Source organism: Eleutherodactylus coqui, chromosome 5, assembly GCF_035609145.1.
Source record: "Eleutherodactylus coqui strain aEleCoq1 chromosome 5, aEleCoq1.hap1, whole genome shotgun sequence".
NCBI classification, from domain to species: Eukaryota; Metazoa; Chordata; class Amphibia; order Anura; family Eleutherodactylidae; genus Eleutherodactylus; species Eleutherodactylus coqui.
The window spans coordinates 44,996,520-45,021,853 of NC_089841.1; the positions used below are offsets into that span (position 1 = coordinate 44,996,520).

A 25,334-nucleotide genomic window follows, 5' to 3' on the forward strand; every position below is an offset into this window, starting at 1 on the left:
AATTACCATATAATGTACAGAAAAACTTTTACAAATTCCTAAGTGGAGTGAAAGGAAGATATACAGGAAGTGTGAATAATGGCAACTATTAAAACATAACTTTTAATCAGATAATAATTAAAATACTGGTACTTCTGTTTGTAAGAAGGCATTAATTATAAAGCTAGCCTGCAGGCACTAAACTGATGTCACCCATAGAAAAAGAGAAAGTAACAACAAAACAATCTTACCATCTCCGGATGTGGTGTGGTAGATTTCCATAAATCACCTTTATTCTCTTCCCCACACTGTCCGCCAGGAGTTGTTACGGTAAAGGTATAAACAAGTATACAGGAAAAAAGCGACCGATTCTACCCTTATAGATCCCTATCAGTCTAGTCAGCCCTAAAAGCAAAAGACGGAGCTACCGCCCTGACAAGAGTGATCCTGCATTATTACCCTACTGTCACCCTACAGAGAAATGGTTTGTCCAGTTTATAATTTCAACGCAATTTGCTCTACTGATTTAAGTGCTGGCGCATCAGGGGACTGTATATAGCACTTTCATGGCGGGGGTCAATGATTTAACAAGAGAAGCAACTGCCCTAGTTTGGAAATAACAGCAATGGCTATTTTACAAAAATCACTATAGGGGTCACTATTACTACATGGACCACTATGGGGGACCCTATTATTACTGAGGTTATTATGGGGGTTCGTATTATTACTTGAATCACAATTACTACTGAGGTGACTATAGGGGCAATATTACTACTGGGGTAGACGCTATTACAACCAGAGCCACTATGGAGGACAATATTATTACTGAAGCCACTATGTAGTAAACTTACTATACATTTTTACAATTACAATCATCTCTTTGAAGGTAACCATATGGATGATGTGTCCCTTGGTGAAAATGAGTTGGACATCCCTGCTCTCTACTATGGATAGAAGTGAATTTTGTGGGATAACCATTTACATTTTTTCTCAGATGTAGAAACACCTTAGCACAGAGAGGTATAGTGGGGTTTTTAGTTTCTGGGTGTGAATGAGGCCACTTTCACATCTGCATCAGAACCAATAACCGGAGGTTCAGTTGGAGATCCATCTGAAAACACCAGAAGAAAAAGCCCTGCTTGCAGTGCTTTTTCTTCCGACTAAAAGCCGGACAGCTGAGCGGAAATTGGGGCGGGCACCATTATAGTCATTGGCGTCTGTCCAGTGCCAGAACCCTTTGACCACTGCAGTTCCCCTTTCCTGTTCCCCAAACTAAGCAGACAAACAGAATCCACAGCGCAGACGTGAAACCCCCCTAAAAGTATTTCCATCCACCAATAACAAACAGAGACAGTGAAATGGAGAGAAAGTGAAACAAAGTATATTAGGAAGTTGCATTTTTTTTTTAAAATACAGACATTAAGCTTAATTTGCATAAAACATTTGGGAAGCAGCTTGCTGCAGCAGAAATCTCCTTCATCCCAACTGGTTTTCTCTTTAGATTTAGTCTCCCTTTAATAGGGAAGCCCAGGTCCACTGAGAGGTAATGCACAACTTACATACTCCGGGGGAACGCAGTTACTTTATTTATAGAAAAATACGTTTGGTAATAAAATATTGGCATCCACAAGGGCTCATTACTGTTCAGTTACACAATTCTGGTGCTGCCTTTTCAGATTTTACGCTTTTTCCATTCTGGTTCATTGTCTGGTTCGTCTTCTTCAGAATCCACTTCAGCAAAAACGGCCTGGGGCTGCGTCCTGCAACATATGGTAAGCATTGGGGGAAATGAAGTGAACAAACGTCAAATAACTTTTAGATCTCTTCTGGAGAAGAACACAACAAAGACTGGAGGCGGAAGAATCCCGAGCTCTGGAAGTGCGTTGGCTGCAAGGCGTCTACTTCACCAAATTACTCGGAGATGGATTCTTACACATATCACCTCTCTGGCGGCTCTGTGTGAGCAGATTTGGAAGTGGGATAGTCAAACATTGTCGGGGATTCTCTGTGCAGATCTGGCACTGAAAAATCACAACAATTTGCAATGCTTATAGGTGGCATATTTCAGGGCATGCAGCGGATTTTCAAATCAGAAGCATATGCCCATCATGCTGCAAAGTTTCACATCAGAAGCGTGCCCTCTATGTTGCAAAGTTTCAAATCAGAAGTGTGCCCTCTATGCTGCAAAGTTTCAAATCAGAAGTGTGCCCTCTATGTTGCAAAGTTTCAAATCAGAAGCATGCCCTCTATGCCCATAAAGTTGCAGAGTTTCAAATCAGAAGCACGTCTTCTACGTTGCAAAGAATCATGACCGCTATGCTGCAAAGTTTCAAATCAGAAGTATGCCCACGAAGTAGTAAACTTTCCCCACTGATTTTGCCAAAAAGTGTTACATAGTAGGTGTCTGTATAGTAGGTGGCAGTGGTATACCGTGTCTGTATAGTAGGTGCCAGTGGTATACCGTGTCTGTATAGTGAGTGGCAGTGGTATACCGTGTCTGTATAGTAGGTGGCAGTGGTATACCGTGTCTGTATAGTAGGTGCCAGTGGTATACCGTGTCTGTATAGTGAGTGGCAGTGGTATACCGTGTCTGTATAGTAGGTGGCAGTGGTATACCGTGTCTGTATAGTAGGTGGCAGTGGTATACCGTGTCTGTATAGTAGGTGGCAGTGGTATACCGTGTCTGTATAGTAGGTGGCAGTGGTATACCGTGTCTGTATAGTAGGTGGCAGTGGTATACCGTGTCTGTATAGTAGGTGGCAGTGGTATACCGTGTCTGTATAGTGAGTGGCAGTGGTATACCATGTCTGCATAGTAGGTTGCAGTGATATACTGGATCCCTGCAGTCCGGCCACTGGGAAACTCTGAGGTCACGAGTAGTGCATACCCCGAGCCCCTAAGATGAATGGAACAGTAATGCACATATGTGAGCATCGCTCTATTCACTGCCTATGGCTATAGCCAAGTGGATCACTAGATTATCTAACTCCCATAGGAGTGAATGAAACCAGTGGTTACGTATGCACACCATCGCTCTATCCACCCTGGAAACTTGGCTGCATCATTCTTGTGATCCCTGGATGATCGGGGGGGGGGGGGGGGGGGGGGGGTCAGACCCCCTGCAATATGTGTTACTTGGAATCCATAATTGATAAAGGCATCTTTGATTCCAAGTCCCACTGCAGTTGTGCAGTCAAATTCTATACTTGGATGCCTCGAATCTATCACAGTGCCATAAACTATTCATGCCGAGCCCTCCATACACATACATCCCAGGTTTGGCTAAGCATGCATATGTTTTGGGTCAGGAAACCCCTTTCCTAAGGATGAGCGAGTATACTCGCTAAGGCACTACTCGTCTGAGTAATGTGCCTTAGACTAGTATCTCCCTGCTTGTCCTTAAAGATTCAGGGGCCGCCGCGGATCTGTCCCTCTCTCCCGCCCGCTCTCCCCTGCTCCCCGCCGTGAGTCACCTGTCAGCTGCGGCGGCCCCCGAATCTTTATGGACGAGCAGGGAGATACTCGTCTAAGGCACATTACTCGGACGAGTAGTGCCTTAGCGAGTATACTCGCTCATCCTCACCCTTTACACATTAGATGGCTAACTGGTCCTGCAGATATAGGCTGGTTTGGGCTGACTGTCTTCTAAGGAGTATGGGCACCTTAAGTCGTCGTACAATACTTGTCGACTCCTCCAGCTTGATGCATCGCCAATGAATCAGAGCAGACACTGCTGCGAATACGATTAGAAATCACATAAAAGTCACGGATCAATTACAAGAGGATAAACTGCAGTTCCTGAGTCACGGAGCCAAGGATTTAACATGGAAAAAAGCAGAAAATCCATGAGAGCGGTGACATCTGAGCCCTCGCTGGAGATACAGAGTCCAGAACAAGATAGACATCAGGAATGTGGCTCATCAGAAACCCTCCGTCCTCGCGGGATAACTGATGCATTTCATGGGAAGGGGCCCATATAGAAGGATTCTCTATAACCCGGGGTCAACGCAACAACACAAAGTCATCCGTGGCACATAGATGTCAATGAAGAATACCCACTAAAGTCTCGGGGTATTCATATTACACAGGCAGCGTATACCACCACCTAGTATACAATATACGCAGGGATGCTTTATCCATAGGAGGGGGTGAATATACAAGGCAGGTCAGCCTCAGAAACACTCCCAGCATCACAGGAGGTAAGTGCTGGCTGGGTATTGGGGTTAGGGGGGGGGGGGGGCATTTCTGGCAGGCAGTCTAGTGGAAAGAGACATCTGCGGAGAGCACTCTGGGGAGGACACCTCTCTGGATGGGGGGCGGACACAAATATGTGGCAGGATATAGGGCCAAGGGGGAAAGAAATGTTTGTGGGGGCAATAGGGGTAGGGGGACTGGGGCTGGGACTCCAGAGGAGGAGGCATAAGTAGTTGGCTGCTGGCACAGTATACCACTGCTACCTACTATACAGTTACAATATACCATAACCACCTACGATATGGGCATGATATACCACTGCTACATACTATACAGCCATAATATACCACTGCTACCAACTATACGAGCATGGTATATCATAACCACCTACGATACGGGTACATTATGCCACTGTCACTTACCATATGGGCCGAGTATACCACAGCCACCCACTAAACAGACTTAGAATACCACAGCCACCTACTATATAGACACGGTATACCACTGCCACCTGCTATACAGACACGGTATACCACTGCCACCTGCTATACAGACACGGTATACCACTGCCACATACTATACAGACACGGTATACCACTGCCACCTACCATACAGACACGGTATACCACTGCCACCTGCTATACAGACACGGTATACCACTGCCACCTACTATACAGACGCGGTATACCACTGCCACCTACTATACAGACACGGTATACCACTGCCACCTACTATACAGACACGGTATACCACTGCCACCTACCATACAGACACGGTATACCACTGCCACCTACCATACAGACACGGTATACCACTGCCACCTACCATACAGACGCGGTATACCACTGCCACCTACCATACAGACACGGTATACCACTGCCACCTACTAAACAGACTTAGAATACCACTGCCACCTACTATACAGACACGGTATACCACTGCCACCTACTATACAGACACGGTATACCACTGCCACCTACTATACAGACACGGTATACCACTGCCACCTACTATACAGACATGGTATACCACTGCCACCTGTTATGCAGACACGGTATACCACTGCCACCTGCTATACAGACACGGTATACCACTGCCACCTGCTATACAGACACGGTATACCACTGCCACCTGCTATACAGACACGGTACACCACTGCCACCTACTATACAGACACGGTATACCACTGTCACCTACTATACAGACACGGTATACCACTACCACCTACTATACAGACACGGTATACCACTGCCACCTACTATACAGACACGGTATACCACTGCCACCTGCTATACAGACACGGTATACCACTGCCACATACTATACAGACACGGTATACCACTGCCACCTACTATACAGACACGGTATACCACTGCCACCTACCATACAGACGCGGTATACCACTGCCACCTACCATACAGACGCGGTATACCACTGCAACGATACCATCTTGCACATATACACACACATATACCGCTGGGTAATCTCCTTGGTCCCACCTCTCACACTACACTCAGGCCCCCTCCTTCCCAGAAGCAAGGACACAAAGGTAATTTGGTAGCGACTGCATCCTCCACCTATCACGTTACATCCATGACACCTGCAATGTTAGGGACATGAAAGATTGATGAGACAGTGATCCCGGGAGGGCCGCCATGCCACACGTGGGCTGATTGCATTACAGGCTCTTATAAAGAGCAGTAGCCGGGGGGCAAGGGGGAGCCGACCTGGAAGTGGACAGGATGGAGGCGATGGCCGCTATTAGCTTACACGGGAGGGGATACATATATTCATGTGCGCGCTTGTCAGACCGGCTGAACAATAGCTGGAAGCATGTGAACTTGACAGCTATTGTCAGACACGCTAAATGCGGCTCAATAATTGCCCATCAATTCTACATGAACGGCCAGGTTAACCCTTGCTGGGCTGCAAAGAGCGGAAAAGATGGGCTTCGAATTGAGCAACATAACTGGCAATTTCTTTTTACATGGAACTTTACATTATTCTATTGTAGAACATTTGGCATATTTGTCCCCACAAATCGAGTGTGAATGCACTAGACATGGGTAGGGTCTGGCGTATAGTATCTAACCAGGCGTGCCGTCCAGAGAGGTACGACTACATTGGTCTGTAAAGCCTGATGACCAGCAGCCACAAGGCAGCACTATGACCGCGGCGGCGACCACATCTCCGAACCTTGTCCTTTTGTAATGGTAATGCTGAAGGCCAGCAGTGCCAACAAAACTCTATACCACTATAGTCACACTCATTCAGCCATCGCCACTGGGACTGGGAGCCCTATTTACCAAATCCAAAATATAGTCCCAGGTCTAGAACAGCTTATACTGAACTATAAGGCAAAAATGCCAGGAAAATGTGCCACACCGGTAGAGAAAACATTGGAGGAGGCCATTAAAGAGGGTCCTAATGTCCAGAAATTCTCCTTTTTGTTTTTTCATTTCCACTTTTCAGGAGCGAAGACTTTTTTTAAAATTTTTCTGTCAACACTAAATGGGTGTCTTGAACTGCAGATCTTCTGCGCGGGTGGACATCGGGCCTTACTTTTACTGTGTTTTTCAGTCCCCATATGAGACTTGAACTTGCAATATTTTGATTGTTTCTACAATATACTGCAATACTTCAATATTGCGGTATATTGTATTTTGAATGGCAGTCTTTTAAGCTCTGCCTGTGGTGTGTTAGTACAATGTGGCGATACCAAATTTATTCAGTTTATTGTAGTATTAAAAAATTGCTTCCGTCACCATATTCTAAGACAGAACTTAATAGACTGCAATACATGGCAGCCCTAGGTGCCTTCCCTGGGCTCCAGGCTGCCATGTGAACCCAAAGGGATCCTGCAATCATGGTGCAATGGGGCGCTGAAGGGGCTCTCTCCCCGCCAGGTGGCTGCTTAGATGGCAGCGGCATCTAAACAGTTAAAAGGGAATTCCCATCTCGGCTTTTCATAGTTGAGATGGGAAACCGCTGCCACCGAGCCCATGCAAAGAACGACGCAGATTTCCGTAGCTCTTGCTAAAGTGAATAGGAGCAAAGGAAACAGTGTAGCACAGCGCAACACTTTTCTGGAACCTCTGAGGCACGGAAACAGCGTTGCCTGCTGCGCTACACTATTTCTGTAGCTTCCATTTACTTCAATGCACACTACGCAAACAGCGCTGTGCTCTCTCTGACAGGTGGTTGGAACAGAGCGCGGGGATAGGATAGGTCATCAGTAGTTGATGGACAGGGGTCCACAGCTTTTGACCCCCCCGTCCATCAGCTGGTTGTCCGACCCGTTCTCCAGTGCAGCAAGCTGGACGTCGTCACCAGTGGTCAGAGAAGGAAGTCGGAGTGCTAGCTTCGCTCCCATTGAAATCAATGGGAGCATCACGCTGCTCCTACACTTCCTGCTCAGGACCATGGTCAGGATGTCATGTTCTGTCCCAGACGATCAGCTGATGGATAGGGGTCCTGACTGACAGACCTCTTTTCATCAACTACTGATGGGTTACCCAGGGCATAGGTCATCAGTTAAAAAATCCTGGGATACCTCCTAATGACTAATGATGCCACGAGTGTGTGCACGATCACCAACAGTAGCTCAGTGTCTACACTGTTGAAGACATTTTTCAAAGAGTGTCTGTTTTTTAAAAAGCAAGGCTTGTGTCAAAATTTCCATTTTTTTAAATGCCAGTATTGTGATAAATGCCCCAATAGTATAGAAATGTAGACAAACACTCACGTGGAATATGCTGGTGCCACCCAGTACGGGTTGTCTGCTGCATCCTTTGCATGACGAAGAATAGCTTCCCGGGGATTACTATCATCAGTCTTATCCAGGGCAATGTTTTTCACGATGAAAGAAGACAAGGTACCCCCATGGGTGCCAACACGCCCACCACGACCTGCAACATCACAGCATGGACTCATTAGTGAATGCAGAAGGAAACAGAGACATTAGGTCAACAGAGACATCAGATTAACCCAAAAACGGTGATGAACAGAGAATTATATCACAATGTCCAAGTAGCTCATTATCAAACTACTAACGACCACTTGACCGTGAGTATGTATGTTTATGTGTGGGTGCTTCTCATGCTCTGCCCCTGGTGACATCATCGCTTCATCGCTGGTGACATCATCACAGGTCCTACAACATATATAAAACACAGAGCCTGACCGACAGAAGAACAACAAAGTTAGGTCTTTTGGAAGGGGGACAAAAAAAAAACAAAAAACAAAATGAGAAAACAACTAAGCCAATATTATCTCAGACACAACTCAGTAGTCCTGATAGAAGACACCGACCTACCGCCACGACAGAGATCCAGTGGGCTGATGGACCTGCGATGATGTCACTGCTGTGGGAGGAGCCATTGTGCAGTTTGGTAAAAGAGATCCGGTAAGCTGAAGGCCCTGCGGTGACGTCACTGCCGCGGGATGAAGCTATTTTGTAGTGTGGTAGAGAGTACTGTATACTGGATAAGCCAAAAGCAGCCACCAGGAAATGTGATGACATCACCGTCATGTGATCACCTACGTGGGTGGAGTCAGTGATCACATGACCAGGGGCTGTATCCAGGAGTCTGCTGAGCTGGTGATGTCCAGAAATCAGAATGGATGTACCACAGCTGTGTGTGTGTGTAAATCAGGATGCATGTAATAGAGCTGTGTGTGTGATGTGTGGGAATCAGGATGGATGTAGTAGGGCTGTGTGTGTGATGTGTGAGAATTAGGATGCATGTAGTAGAGTTGTGTGTGTGATGTGTGGGGATCATAATGGATTTACCAGGTAACACAGCTGTGTGGCGCATTGCACTACAATAAACACTGGTGCTATTATTTCCTAATAATTACTTGTCTAACTACTAACTGCTGGTGTTACTCTATTTAAAGGGGTGATGTCCCATGAAGAGAACATATCCATATGTCCTATTTGCCGATATGGACACCAAAGAGGGGGTTTGCTATTTGGGACCTTCCTCTTTGAGAATGAATGGAGGACCTGGCGTGTCTACATTCATTGTTAGTAATTTCAATAGCAGAAATGCAATTCTGTATTGCACCTGCAGGGGGAGCTACAGAGGAAATGGCTGACCAGATGCAGTGAGAAGACCCTGCCCATAACAGCTGACACTCTACAGGAGAGAGGTTCCCAGCGCTTAAGAGTTGACACTACATAGGAGAGAGGGCCCTGCTCTTAAGAGCTGATACTATACGGGAGTGAGGTCCCTGCTCTTAAGAGCGGACACTCACGCCTCAAACACGTTTCATCTGGTGGTTCTCTAGATGTGCCGAACGGCTGTGGAGAAAGTTGCAAATGTTCGTGGACTTTCTCAATTACAAATTCATGCTCAGAACCTCAAACCTCGCCCTCCACCATGCCAAACAAGTCTACTTCACCTCTCTTGTCTCCTCACTATCCCACAACCCTAAACGACTCTTTGATACCTTACACTCCCTTCTCAGCCATAGCCGCAGCCCCCAGTGACGGATCTCAGTGCCAAAGAGCTGGCTGCTTACTTCGAAAAGAAAAATCGACGACATCCGGCAGGAAATAATTTTTTCCTATCTCGGACTAGCCCAGACCCTAGTCTTGTCAGTAACAGCCCCTGCTCTGAGAAGAAGTCTCCAGATTGCTTTCCTCTGCTCGCCCCACCACCTGTCCTAGCGACCCTTTCCCCTTACGCCTCCTCCGGTCCCTCTCCCTGGTGGTTATCTTCCATCTCACCACTATTTTCAATCTCTCTCTGACCTCTGGCATTTTCCCTTCCCCTTTCAAACATGCCATCATATCCCCACTGCTAAAGAAATCGACTCTGAACTCGACTGTTGCTGCCAACTACCGACCCATCTCCAACCTCCCCTTTATAAGCCATCTATCAGAGAACTCTCTTCTCGACCCCCTACAGTCTGGCTTCTGCCCCCAACATTTAACAGAAACCGCTCTTACAAAGGTGGCAAACGACCTCCTGACAGCCAAATTGAGGGGTGACTACTCTCTACTGATCCTCCTCGATCTCTCCGCAGCATTTGACATTCTTGACCACAAACTCCTCCTCAACATGCTTTGCTCCATTGGACTGAAGGACACTGCTCTCGCCTAGTTCTCCTCCTATCTGACCAATCATTCAGTGTCTCCTTTGCTGGCTCTACCTCCCCCCCTTTTCCATTTTGTTGTTGGGGTCCCCGAGCGCTCGGTCCTCGGCCCCCTCCTTTTCTCTATCTACACAGCCCCTATTGGAAAAGCCATCAGGAGTTTTGGCCTCCAATACCACCTCTATGCTGACGACACCCAGCTATACACCTCTACCTGTGACATCTCTGCACATTTCCTCCAAAACACCACCGACTGTCTGTCTACTGTCTCTAACACTATGTCCTCTCTCTACCTAAAACTAAACCTCTCAAACTGACTTATTGGTATTTCCACCCTCCACTAACCGACCTCCTCCTGACATCTCCATCTCAGTGTGTGGTGCCACCATAACTCCTAGACAACATGCCCGCTGCCTTGGAGTCATCTTTGTCTCTGATCTCTCCTTTACCCCCTACATCCAATCTGTGGCCCAAACATGTCACCTGCGCCTTAAAAACATCGCAAGAATCTGCCCTTTCTCACCGTCGACACGCTAAAAATGCTTACTGTTGCCCTCATCCACTCTCGGCTCGATTATTGCAACTCGTTGCTGATCAGCCTCCTGACCCTGCTCCAGACTCTACCCTCTCCAATCCATCCTGAATGCGGCAGCCAGGCTCATATTCCTGTCCAGCCACTATTCGTACGCCTCTGCCCTGTGCCGGTCACTGCACTGGCTGCCCGTCAAATACAGAATTCAATTTAAACTCACTACCTTCATCCATAAAGCTCTCCATAGCACCACACTACCCTACACTGCCTCCCTCATCTCAATCCACCACCCAGCCAGGGCCCTACGCTCTGCTAATGAAATCAGACTGAGTGCCACTTTAATTCGAACCTCTCATTCTCGACTCCAAGACTTCTCCAGAGCAGCACCAGTCCTCTGGAATGCGCTACCCAAAACTATCCGCACAATCTCTGATTCGCAGAACTTCAGACATGCTCTAAAAAAAAAGCACCTCTTCAGGGAGGCATACCATATCTCCTAAACCAAACCCCTCGGTACTCCGCCTGATAACATGATCCCTGTCCTACTGACTGCAATCCCTGCTAGCCGCCATCAACCGCCCCCTGCAGTCACACAGACTCAGCCACCACACACTTAGTGTCTGTGTGTATAGCATCCCTCACTCCACCTCGCCATACCATGCACTTCTCCAGCCCTTTACCTTCTGTATCACCCCATTATCTGTAGCATGCAAGCTCGTTGGAGCAGGACCCTCACTCCTACTGTTTCCATCACCTGATTACTATGAAACTGTGGTTTTTGTATTTTTTGTGCTTTTGTCTTTCTGTATGCCCCTATTTTTGTAAGTGCTACGGAATATGTTTGGTGCTATATAAATAAAGATTATTATTATTATTACTACTACAGGAGAGAGGTCCCTGCCCATAAGAGCTGACACTCTACAGGAGAGAGGCCCCTGCCCATAAGAGCTGACACTCTACAGGAGAGAGGCTCCTGCCCATAAGAGCTGACACTCTACAGGAGAGAGGCTCCTGCCCATAAGAGCTGACACTCTACAGGATAGAGGCTCCTGCCCATAAGAGCTGACTCTCTACAGGAGAGAGGTCCCTGCCCATAAGAGCTGACTCTCTACAGGAGAGAGTTCCCTGCCCATAAGAGCTGACTCTCTACAGGAGAGAGGTCCCTGCCCATAAGAGCTGACTCTCTACAGGAGAGAGGTCCCTGCCCATAAGAGCTGACTCTCTACAGGAGAGAGGTCCCTGCCCATAAGAGCTGACTCTCTACAGGAGAGAGGTCCCTGCCCATAAGAGCTGACTCTCTACAGGAGAGAGGTCCCTGCCCATAAGAGCTGACTCTCTACAGGAGAGAGGTCCCTGCCCATAAGAGCTGACTCTCTACAGGAGAGAGGTCCCTGCCCATAAGAGCTGACTCTCTACAGGAGAGAGGTCCCTGCCCATAAGAGCTGACTCTCTACAGGGGAGAGGACTCTGCCCATAAGAGCTGACTCTCTACAGGGGAGAGGACTCTGCCCATAAGAGCTGACTCTCTACAGGGGAGAGGACTCTGCCCATAAGAGCTGACTCTCTACAGGGGAGAGGACTCTGCCCATAAGAGCTGACTCTCTACAGGGGAGAGGACTCTGCCCATAAGAGCTGACTCTCTACAGGGGAGAGGACTCTGCCCATAAGAGCTGACTCTCTACAGGGGAGAGGACTCTGCCCATAAGAGCTGACTCTCTACAGGGGAGAGGACTCTGCCCATAAGAGCTGACTCTCTACAGGGGAGAGGACTCTGCCCATAAGAGCTGACTCTCTACAGGGGAGAGGACTCTGCCCATAAGAGCTGACTCTCTACAGGGGAGAGGACTCTGCCCATAAGAGCTGACTCTCTACAGGGGAGAGGACTCTGCCCATAAGAGCTGACTCTCTACAGGGGAGAGGACTCTGCCCATAAGAGCTGACTCTCTACAGGGGAGAGGACTCTGCCCATAAGAGCTGACTCTCTACAGGGGAGAGGACTCTGCCCATAAGAGCTGACTCTCTACAGGGGAGAGGACTCTGCCCATAAGAGCTGACACTCTACAGGGGAGAGGACTCTGCCCATAAGAGCTGACACTCTACAGGGGAGAGGACTCTGCCCATAAGAGCAGACACTCTACAGGGGAGAGGACTCTGCCCATAAGAGCTGACACTCTACAGGGGAGAGGACTCTGCCCATAAGAGCTGACACTCTACAGGGGAGAGGACTCTGCCCATAAGAGCTGACACTCTACAGGGGAGAGGACTCTGCCCATAAGAGCTGACACTCTACAGGGGAGAGGACCCTGCCCACAAGAGCTGACACTCTACAGGAGAGAGGACCCTGCCCACAAGAGCTGACACTCTACAGGAGAGAGGACCCTGCCCACAAGAGCTGACACTCTACAGGAGAGAGGACTCTGCCCACAAGAGCTGACACTCTACAGGAGAGAGGTCCTTGCCCATAAGAGCTGACACTCTACAGGAGAGAGGTCCTTGCCCATAAGAGCTGACACTCTACAGGAGAGAGGTCCTTGCCCATAAGAGCTGACACTCTACAGGAGAGAGGACTCTGCCCACAAGAGTGGACACTCTACGGGAGAGAGGACTTCGTCCATAAGAGCTGACACTCTATGGGAGAGAGGACTCTGCCCATAAGAGCTGACTCTCTACAGGAGAGAAGACTCTGCCCATAAGAGCTGACACTCTACAGGAGAGAGGCCTCTGCCCATAAGGGTGGAGTGGAGACACCTGAGCAGGTCAGGTTGTATGTGGACCATGGACTATGATTATGTGACATTCGCTTCTTTGAAGGAATGCGTTTGAGGCAGAGCTTAAAAGGGGGTATATAAGGTGCAAGTGTAATGGTCCAGGGCAGTGATATCCATGGAATGGGTGCAGCACGGGAGAAGTCCTATGAAACTAATAAACAAGGCCACATTAGTAGAACAGATCTGCGGAAGAAGCTCGTCCACACACAGATACACCTGTACAGAGGGGACTATGCAAGTTATGTGCTTTGCCTTGGACTCCAGCCACAAAGAGGAGCAAGACGAGTCTCCAGGCCTCTACAACTTCCCGGTGACTTCGAGCAGTGAGCCCGTCTATTCATAGCCCAGTAATTACAGACATCTCTATTACGGCATTCTTTTGAACACTTGCTTCCTCTATGACACATTGGCACTTGGCATCAAAGCGTCTAGCAGATCTAGAATTACGTATCTGTTTTGGTAGGGCAAGCACTTCTCCCACACTGAGCGTGGCTGCCGGCTCTGAATTGCATAATTCAAGTTTCTCTAACCACAAATGTCAAAAAAATTATGTTAAAATAGACAATTCTATCAAGGGAAAGCCAGTTGATGACAGCGGCAGGGACTTAATAGTTGTGGTCACGGTTAATAGTTGTGGTCACGGTTATTTTCTGTCTGAATAAGTCATAAAAAGTTGTGAATAATAATGTTTTGTGCAGAAGATCGGAAAAACAAGCCGGAATGATCACTGAGATAGTGTCCAGCCGAGTCGAAAAGTTGAGATGGGTGAAAACTGTGACATTTCAGGGTGTGGACTTCTGTCCTGCATTGTAGTAGACCACAGCAATGTTCTGTCATACCAGTGGAGGGGTCAACCATGATGTGACTGGAGCGCTGTGGTCATCGTGTCCATGACGTACAGGAGTCGTGGGGTCATGCTATCGGAAATATTAGTAAAATGAAGGGTTTTGGAAAAATAAGATTCTATGGCAAGACAATGAGGGGCCCGGAACTCTGAGCAAACGTCTAGTCAGTCCACTCATAGAAAAATTGTGTACAGTGTTCAGCACCAGTTTACCAAAAAGTCATCGCATGGGAGGATTTTGGGGTGACTGTTTGGAAATAAAGACAGCTTAGGTGCAACCCAATAACTAAGTACGAATACATCACAGGTTACTGCAGACACCTGCATAAAGAAGGGATTCTCTACTGTAGAAGCAGCAAGATCTTGGAACTCTCTACTGTAAGAGCAGTGAGAGTGGGACTACTATGGAGTTCTCTACTGGAAGAGCAGTGGGACTATAAAACATACTTTCTACTAACGTCTGATACACTTCAGCTGGTATTTTCCTACATTCATCCTGCAAACGCCTGGTAAGTTCTCTGAAAGAAGATGCATCAGTCCATCTACAAAGCAGTGTTGGACAGTGTTGGACAATTAAGCAATGAAGAATGTTTTATGAAGTGACGAATCACGCTACTCCATCTTCACATCAGATGGATGTATCTGCTGTTGAGGATCCAACAGTTAAGTATGGCGGAGGTTCTGTTACGGTCTGGGGATGGTTTACGTGGCATGGTCTCAGTCCGTTGGTTGTAGTGACAAGGACCATGAACACGGAGGTGACCCTGACATTCTACACAATAATGTGGTAATACTCTGGGAATGGTCAGCCATACTTCTAACAAGACAACGCGTCTTGTTACAAATCCAACGCTGGTTTATGTTGGTGTGAGGATATGGATGTTCCACGATTGGATTGACTGTACAGAGTCCCGACCTGAACCTACTGAACATCACTGGGATGAACTGGAACGTTGGGTCAGGAAATATAAACAGCATCCACCTTCTTTTAGAGAACTCACCAGACGTTTGCAGGATGAATGGAGGGAAATAGAAGCTGAAGTGTATCAGATGTTAGTCGAAAGTATGCCATGGAGAGTTTCCAATGGCATTAGGGCCAAACGAGCCTCACTAGGTATTAACATATGGAGATAATGACAATTACTGATTCTTGGTACAACAGTGTAGATTAGAGATGAGCGAGCACGCTCAGTTAAGGCAGTTACTCGAGCAAGCATCGCTCTTCTCGAGTCACTGCATACTGGTCCAAGCAGGTCAAGCAGATTCGGGGGGGGGGCGGCGGGGGGGGGGGGGGGGGAGTGAGAGAGCTCTCTCTCTCCCCCTCGCCGCCCCCGGAATCTGCTCGGACCAGTATGCAGTCACTCGAGAAGAGCGACGCTCACTTGAGTAGCTGCCTTAACCGAGCGTGCTCGCTCATCTCTAGTGTAGATATTACAGGTCAGTGCAGAGATCTTTATAATGAAGTATTGTATATACCCTGTATAATAGTGAGACTGTAACTAAGAGGCAACCACTAGGTGTAGAAGACAGTTTATACATCAGCACGGAAAAGATTCTCTACTGTAACAGCACTCAGAGTATGAAACGCTCTATGGTAAGAAAAGTGAAACTATACAACTCTACTCTAAGACCATTGAAACTCTACTGTAAATGTAGTCACACTGGGAACTCTCTACTTTAACAACAGAGACTATGAAACTCTACTTTAAGAGCAATGCCATTATAAAATGCTCTACCGTAAGAGTGGCGAGCCTACGGAAAAGCAGTAGAACTCTGCTGTAAAGGCACTTTCACACAGGCCAATTGTATTGTCTGCCCATTTATGAAGTGCCGTTTCACAAATAGCATGTCAATTGGCACTTATTACCGTTTTCTTGCGGCAGAGGTATTAAGTGGACGAATGATCATTATACTGATAACATCCATCAGCATCACACCCCATTTACACAAGGGGGTGAGACGTGCTGCCGGAAAGAGAGCATTTTTACATCCGCATAAAAGATCCAATCAGCTGGCAAACGAGAATTTGCTCATCTGTTGTCCGATAGCGGACGTGTTCACATGGGCGATGATTAGGACAACAAGCGTTCTTACAAATATTCATGCCCGATCAGTGGCCAATACAAAAACATCAGAATTGTGCTCTTGTGGTCACTAGAGATGAGCGAGCGTACTCGGAAAAGCACTACTCGCTCGAGTAATTTGCTTTATCCGAGTATCGCTGTGCTCGTCCCTGAAGATCCGGGTGCCGCTGCGGCTGACAGGTGAATCGCAGCGGGGAGCAGGGGAGAGCGGGCGGGAGAGAGGGAGAGAAAGATCTTACCTCCGTTCCTCCCTGCTCTCCCCTGCAGCTCCCCGCTCCGTGCCGGCACCCGAATCTTCAGGGACGAGCACAGCGATACTCGGATAAAGCAAATTACTCGAGCGAGTAGTGCTTTTCAGAGTACGCTCGCTCATCTCTAGTGGTCACCCTGTCTAATAAAAAATTAACAAAAAGTGATCAAAAAGTTGTATGTGCTCCCAAAGGGTATCGATAGAAACCATAGGACGTCACGCAAAACAACAAGCCCTCGCACAATCTAATCAACAGAAAGATTTAAAAAAGTTATGGCGTTCAGAAGATGGTGACAGCAATTTTATTTTTTGAAAGTAGTACAGCCACCCCCCCCCCCCCAAAAAAACCTAAATAAATTTGTATGGTATTAATTGTACTGACCCCTAGAATAAAGTCATTGTGTTATTTTCGCCGCAGTGTGTAAGCCGTAAAAAACAAAATTAAGTTTTATTCCATTTCACTCCACTTAAAAGTTTTCAAAAGTTTTTGTTTTTTTTTACATACCATAGTACATTAAATGACTCGCCCCGCAAAAACCAGGCAGAAAAATAAGAGTTCTGATTTTTCTTAAATTGGCTGGAGGGCGGTGTGGGTGCGCCTATTTTGCAGTTCATGAATATGGAGGCCTATTTCTGTGTTTGGCTGCTACTAGTAAAATGCAAGTTTCTCCAAAACTACTGCACAGATCCACACAGCAGGCAGATCAGTGAAATCAGCGAGGGCTGCAAAAACACGGTGACAGATTCCCTTTAATAAAAGTTAAACAATTCATTATATTTACCCCCAAAATGGTACCAATAAGAACTGCAGTTGGCCACGCAACGAACAAGCCCTCATACGGCCGTGCCAGCGGAAAAATAAAAAGTTATGATCATTGAAAAGCGAAGATGAAAATCCCAAAAATGTGTTGCATGCTTAGGTCCAAAATAGGCAATGTGCTTAAGGGGTTAAGAGAGTGCAGGCTGCTCTGGGCAGCGCTGACCAATTCGGAAGCGGCATAAGATGTCTGACTAGTAATGCACAATGTGGGAGCAGCGCTGCGATCATCTTGGAAAACCAAAGAGCGGCCCTTCAAGAAAGTAGAGCGGCAGGTAATACTCCCCCACACCCCCGGTCCTAGGGCAAATTCTGTCTGTGGCACCGGAGTCACTCCAAAAAAACACGGTGTTTGATTGGTAGACCCCCAGTGAAGGTGTTATCGGAGTAATGGGCTTTCCACTTTGTCACCTGCTACGGTAAGACTAGAGATGTTAGTTTGAACAACACGAGCATTATATCATTGGAGGGGTTTGATTCCATGTTTAATAATATAAAGCTGTGATAATATAATATAAAGTTTTATGGGATCCCGCTGGCGTACCGGACCCCGATTCACCCTGTGTGTCCTCGGACTGCAGTTCACCCCGGGTGAGACTATGTAAGCGTGGAGAGCTTAAAAGTTTTTGTGTTCAGCCCTATACACACCCATATACTCTGATTGGCCACTTTATTAGAGACCCCGTTTAGTAGAGCATTGGACCTCCGCTGGCATTCAGAACTGCAGCAATTCACTGTGGCATCCATCCACAGGTATCAGAGCAGCCAGTATGTGCCAAGAAAACCTGGCAATGTTTTTCCGCTACTCAGTGATACAATTTTTGTGCTCTTTTGCCCCCCGGAGTCTCGTCTTTCTGTTTCTCCTAGACACAATGGTGCTGGAACTGGTCGTCTGCTGTTATATCTCATCCGTGATAAGGAATAGCGAGTTATGCATGTGGACACGTTAGTTGAAACACCAGCGATGTATTCGGCTGCTCCTGACTGTGCAGCACCTGTTGGTCAGAACAATTCCTGACATCCTCCTCTGACCCCTTTCAGTGAGGAGTTGTTTCCATCGACAGGATCCCCTTTCGCTGGATGTTTTCCTTGATCACACCATTCTCTGTATACTCTTCACACCGTTACATGAGAAAACCAGTTGGCAGTGACATTCCGGCCCCGGCTAGTCTAGCACCGATGACCGGACCTCGTTGCAAGTTGCTCAGATCGCTGGATTTTCCCATGTAATGTGGATTCACACTGAAGCTGATCCATGGAAAACTTGTCACATGATTTTATGCTGCTCTCCGGGGTCAAGGAAGAGCCAATCATGAGAGGGCCAGGGGCTCAAATAAAGAGGCCAGTCAGTGAATAAAAAGTTCTACCCAAATCTGCATATCACCGAATATCATCTGTTTGCTGCAGATACACAATATTTCACAATTTAGTAATAACCTACAATTCAGAATGAAGTATACTTTACACTCCCTGCGGTAAAACATAAGGCAGCAACCTGGATACGAAATTAGAAAGTGCCTGTGATGCAGAAGAGCTCGGCCGGAACGCACAAGGCGATTTATCATTATTTGCTAAGTTTCCCACTTTCCTAAAATAATGCAGACCACAAACACTTAACCCCTAAAGGTCCAGATCTGCTAAAACGAACAACTGGGCTTGGCAAGTACAATACATGGTCTCGAAGCTAGACCGATGCAACTAGGACTGTTATGCTGCATTTAGACGGAACGATTATCGACCAAAAAAAAAAATCGCTCAAATGAACAAAACTGAATGACAATCGCTCCATTTAAACGGGCGGGAAGGAGTTGGTAATGATGTCACCAGCTTGTTCACAGGGCAAACAAGAGTCCTGAGATTCTCAGACCGTGTAAAAGGACCATTAGCATGCTTTCTTTATAGCATTGGGTACACGGACTCCTATAGTCCAGAACCTTAAAGCGGGTGTCCCACCTCTAGTTGTTTCGCTGCAGGAAGCAGACAGCTCTGTACACTGTGCAGTGGCTTGGGTTGGTACTGCAGGCTGAGTCCCATTGACTTGAATAGGACAACAGGAAATGGCACCCGGTGAATGTTGCATTTTTTAACCTGTAAGGGTGCGGTCACATGTGGCAGATTTGCAGTGGAATTTCCGCAGCAGAGAAATCTGCATTAACATCTACACCATCTGGTGTATATTCTAGTGCAGATCGGCACCAGACTTCACCCCCTCAACTGAAAAGGGTAAAAAAATGCTGCGGATCCATGTCAAACTCTGCACCAAAAGGTGGTGGACTTGAAGTTGCGATCATTTGATCGCTCATAGAGTATAATGCAACGCCATAGGATAGGGGATAACTTGCTGTTTGGTGGGGGTTTCACCACTGAGAACCTTGCTGAACTGGAGAATAAGACTCTGCAGTGATGTCATTTAATGGCCATGAGGACCCCTCCCAATTATGCGTGGGGGTGCACGGCTCATTACAAAACACAGAGTATATACCAGTGATATGCCATCCCTTTATAAGATGGGTATATCCCTTTAACAAACAAAGCAGTGTGTGCAAAGAAGGAGAAGGGCAGGAAGAGAAGAAGACCAAAAACAGGGCCTGGCTGTGATTTACTGCACACGCTCCTCACTTGCTGCAGTTTTGCTGAACTCAAACCTGAAGATATATTGATGTAAGCAAATCCCCAGAGTAAATAGTGTCACCATGTAAATGTGGGAGAGAGCCAACCCATACATTGTACACACGCCTCGCATGTCACAGACAGATTTACTTTGTATTTGCAACCTGTTGGAAACTCATTTTTCATCTGGTCAATGTTCTAGCAGGAAATGTTCAAAAAAGTGGCTACACGGCTGCTGCAACGCAAAACATGTCCAAAAGTCTGCTTAACGTAAACAGTTCACAAGACAGCCGAGGAAAAGGTGCCATCTACATGAAAGCTGGCACTGCCAGGAGACTGCAAGGAAGACACCTATATGGTCCAAGGCCAAGCAGTAATCTGCCATACTGTATATGTTGGCTCACAATTTCTCCTGTTTCCGGAATTTCCGAACAGCATATTTATGCAAAATTGGTTCCGGATGACCTGCTTTTACAAGCAGGGAAACGCATCGAACGTGAAAATTCTTGAACCTTGACAGCCGCTACTCACCGCTCCCCCGTGCCGGCACCCGAACCTTTCATCTCGAGCGGGCAGGTACTCGATAAAGGCAATGCTCGCTCGAGCAATTGCCTTTACCGAGTATACTCGCTCATCTCTATTCATTATCTCTGCACTGTGACATCACTGTGTGTATTATCTCTGCACTGTGACATCACTGTGTGTATTATCCCTGCACTGTGACATCATTGTGTGTATTATCTCTGCACTGTGACATCATTGTGTGTATTATCTCTGTACTGTGACATCACTGTGTGTATTATCTCTGCACTGTGACATCACTGTGTGTATTATCTCTGTACTGTGACATCACTGTGTATATTATCGCTCTACTGTGACATCACTGTTTATCATATCTGTAGTGTAAATATTTAGGGTTGTAACTAGACTTTTCTTTACCTGGGCAAAGACTGCTGTCCCAACCCTATATGCAAATAACCTGCCAAAGACAGAGTGACTTGTTGGCCTATCCCATCCTTGGGTTACTTGCCCCACTACTGCCCCCTATTTTTAGTGGTACTGAACAGAATAATGATTGACCTGACAAATCTCCAGGATTCACTTATTACTGCCCTTTAATGAGAGGCTCCCACAGTCTGAATCACGCCGCGTCTCAGAGCCCGACGGAAACCGTAATCCTTACTCATCACTGATGGGCGTTCTTCGTCATTTTCAATCATTCATATTGTCCAGTCAAAGGAACAAGTTTGGTGTCTGCGGAGGTGGTTACTATACTGAGGCAGAAGCGACACTCCAGGTCTGTATACAGCACTGATCACGGCCGGAGGATAACATGTTACTTCTCCAGTGACTTGTGATGGTCACTCCAGCCCTTGTGCCTCCAGCAACAGAACCATACAAAGGACCCTTGTGATGATTCCTAAACCTTTGTAAGGATCCCGTCCGGCACACCCCGTGCACGGTTCTCAAACACTCAACAAACGCTGCTATAACCACACGTAGTAACTAAACGGCTTGTGGAAATAAAGGGTTAAAGAGATATTTCTGTTTCATATGTTCTTTGTATAATGGAAAGTTCCACAATTTTGGGGTGCGTGGCTCATTACAAAACACAGCTGTAACGAGCTGTACACTTCTGTGCCTCTATCACATGACCAGTATGGGTTCCTAGTGAATGGCAGCAAACTGAGTTCTTGGAAACTCTGAGGAATTGATGCAGAAATTATATGGAAAATCTACAAAACTTTTCATACACAGAAACTAACATTTACACTCTTGAAAAGCCTAAAACTTTAACACAGCCTGTAATACCAAGCCTGGCCACTGCAGTGAACATGGAACCGTCTGTCTTGCAGTGGACAAACCCTTTAAAGACATGCGTCGCCTATCCACAGGACAGGGAATACATGTCTGATCGCTGGAGGTCTGACTACTGCGAACCCTAGTGATCCCAAATTGTGAGCACTCCCAATGCCTCAAGTGAATGGAGTGACGGTGTGCATGTGTAACCACCACTAGATTCACTTGTATGGGGCGGAGGAAGATGAATGTGCTCAGCAATCTTCCTCCGTCCCATAGAATTGGATGGAGCGGTTGTCATGCATGCACACCACCACTCCATTTATATCGGGCACTGGTCTCGGGAATAACCGAGGGCCCCGGCGATCGGACCTGTGGATAGGATGTGTGTCTTTAAAGGGGTTTCCAGAACTGAACAATTGATGACCTATCCTCAGAATAAGTCATCTATAAATGATAGCGGGGGTTCGCCGGATGGGATTCTCGTCAATCAACTTACAGAAGAGACTGCGGCATTTGGGTCAGCACCAAAACTTAGGCATGTGATATCACGTTCATCACTCACATGGCCTGAGAGCAGCTCAGTGCCATTCAAGTAAATGGGACGGAGATCCAATAGCAGGCACAGCCTCTATACAATGTATGGCACTGTGCCAGCTATGGAAGGAAGTGACAATGGCGCTCAACCAAGCATCACTGTCACTTCAATCAGCAGATCAGTGTGGCTCCCGAGTGGCAGACCCCCGCCGATCAACTATTGAGGACCGATCCGGAGATTAGGTCCTCCATAGTTTAGTGCCAGAAAACCCCTTTAATTGGAAAATCCTTTTAAAGCATTATGACATACCATACATGTGACAGTCTCAGAAGTTGCACCCGTGTAATCACACAATGGTGACAATTGGGCTCCCACTGTAACGGCCTGAATTAGAGAAACCTTTGAACCAGGCTGTCTAACCTCTTAGATGCTGTAGTCAGTAATGAACACAGCATCTAAGAGGTTAAACAGTGGGAGGAGGCTCTCTCAATATGAATGCGAGGTGCTGATGAGTTTTCATGGCAGCCAGGGGTCTAATGGAGCCCCCAGGTCTGCCATCTTTGTGCTCCTCTAGCAAACAACAGATTCCGTCAGGGAAAGTTGCGCCCCCCCTCTAGTGCCCCCCCCCCCTCTAATGGCCACTACAGGGCAAATTTTGCATTACATTGAGGCCACTGAGATAAAATGGTGGTCCTTGATTCTGCCTCATCGACTTCATTTTTGCAATATTTTTCTCTCGCAGCATAAATTTGCTCCTTATAAGAAAGTGCATAATTATCGCTAAACTGGTGTAAACAGAACAAATGTGCGCCAATGTTTGTGCAACCTTTGTTTCCAGACAGGATCAGGGTGTAACAGGATGACATTTACCTGGCCCAGCCACAGGTGGCTCTGGTTTGTGTGACTTTAATGGGTCCAGACGATCCTTTTCGAGCTGTTTCCTTGTACTCCTCTGCCGAGGCTCTCGGAACATGGGAAGAGCGTGTGCTATTTGGAGAGAAAGATGAGAGTTTTAGTTACAACTGGAAACAATCTCACCATATTTGTATACAGAATGTCGGAGATAGACCAGAAAATATATTCCCTGACACGGTGGAACGGAAGTGAGACGTGACTTACATTTACCTACTGTAACGGGGTCCTCCTGCCAAACCAGGCTGGATGTCCTACAGAAACAAAAAATATTCTCCTGGCTCAAACAAATGTTGTTTGGGAAGGATTTCCCCGGCATAGGAGAGGCCAAAAACTGCACTACATCATTGTGTCATCGATGGTGAGGACTCACAGAACTACCGGTCTCGAGGAGAGAACGTTTACAGAGTATTTTCACCTTTGTAGTCCTTGAGTTCTTCTCATCCATCTATAAAAATTCTCTTACTTTTAAACTTACGCTCTCACTTTGTTCTGCGACTCCATAGGCCAGAACTTTTTAAGGTTGGCAAAGTAGGCAATTTCCTAGTTTCTCCATTTCAAAGGGTAACACTGAAGACAGGAACCGCCATAAACAGACTGAAGTCGCCCAGTATTATTCAGTGGTATATAATGGCACTATTACATGGGAACTTTATGGTATTATTAGAGCACTATATGGCAGTACTAAGTTGGCTGTGTAGGACAGTATTGTCTAGCCAATGATTCCCAACCGCAGTGTGCCGTAAGAAACTCCTAGGGGTGCCACGGAAGTAAAAAAAAAGAGAGAGGAGAGTGACAAGGAAAAACAGAAAGGAGAGAGGGGGGAACAGGTGAGAAAGAAATAGAGGCTGAGTGAGGAGATGTAGAAACAGAGGAGAGAGAGAGAGAAAAAGAGCAGAGAGAAAAAGAGAGGGGAGTGTGAAAGAGCAAGGTAAGAGAAGAAGAAATAGAGGAGAGGGAGAAACAGACAAGAGAGGAGAGGAGAGAGAGGGAGAAACAGAGAAGAGAGGAGAGAGAGGGAGAAACAGAGAAGAGAGGAGAGAGAGGGAGAAACAGAGAAGAGAGGAGAGAGAGGGAGAAACAAACAGAGAAGAGAAGAGAGGAGAGGGGAGAGAGGGAGAAACAGAGAAGAGAGGAGAGAGGGAGAAACAGAGAGGAGAGGAGAGGGGAGAGAGGGAGAAAGAGAGGAGAGGGGAGAGAGGGAGAAACAGAGAGGAGAGGGGAGGAGAGAGAGGGAGAAAGAAACAGAGAAGAGAGGAGAGGAGAGAGAGGGAGAAAGAAACAGAGAAGAGAGGAGAGGAGAGAGAGGGAGAAACAGAGAGGAGAGGTGTGGCAGAGGGAGAAACAGAGAGGAGAGGTGTGGCAGAGGGAGAAACAGAGAGGAGAGGTGTGGCAGAGGGAGAAACAGAGAGGAGAGGTGTGGCAGAGGGAGAAACAGAGAGGAGAGGTGTGGCAGAGGGAGAAACAGAGAGGAGAGGTGTGGCAGAGGGAGAAACAGAGAGGAGAGGTGTGGCAGAGGGAGAAACAGAGAGGAGAGGTGTGGCAGAGGGAGAAACAGAGAGGAGAGGTGTGGCAGAGGGAGAAACAGAGAGGAGAGGTGTGGCAGAGGGAGAAACAGAGAGGAGAGGTGTGGCAGAGGGAGAAACAGAGAGGAGAGGTGTGGCAGAGGGAGAAACAGAGAGGAGAGGTGTGGCAGAGGGAGAAACAGAGAGGAGAGGTGTGGCAGAGGGAGAAACAGAGAGGAGAGGTGTGGCAGAGGGAGAAACAGAGAGGAGAGGTGTGGCAGAGGGAGAAACAGAGAGGAGAGGTGTGGCAGAGGGAGAAACAGAGAGGAGAGGTGTGGCAGAGGGAGAAACAGAGAGGAGAGGTGTGGCAGAGGGAGAAACAGAGAGGAGAGGTGTGGC

General features: G+C 47.1%; 1 protein-coding gene across 3 annotated transcripts in view; it reads right to left on the bottom strand.

Moving 5' to 3' along the window:
* Positions 1 to 1,344: 1,344 nt before the first annotated feature.
* Positions 1,345 to 25,334, bottom strand: part of WDR70 (WD repeat domain 70) — a 215,453-nt gene continuing 191,463 nt past the window's right edge. For all 3 annotated transcript variants that reach the window (XM_066602410.1, XM_066602409.1, XM_066602411.1), the window contains exons 16-18: positions 23,389 to 23,505; positions 7,919 to 8,081; positions 1,345 to 1,739 (exon numbers count right to left, since the gene is read on the bottom strand). In XM_066602410.1, the coding sequence (XP_066458507.1) occupies positions 1,652 to 1,739; positions 7,919 to 8,081; positions 23,389 to 23,505 (368 nt within the window). In that variant the 3' untranslated portion in view covers positions 1,345 to 1,651. The remainder of the gene's footprint in view (positions 1,740 to 7,918; positions 8,082 to 23,388; positions 23,506 to 25,334) is intronic.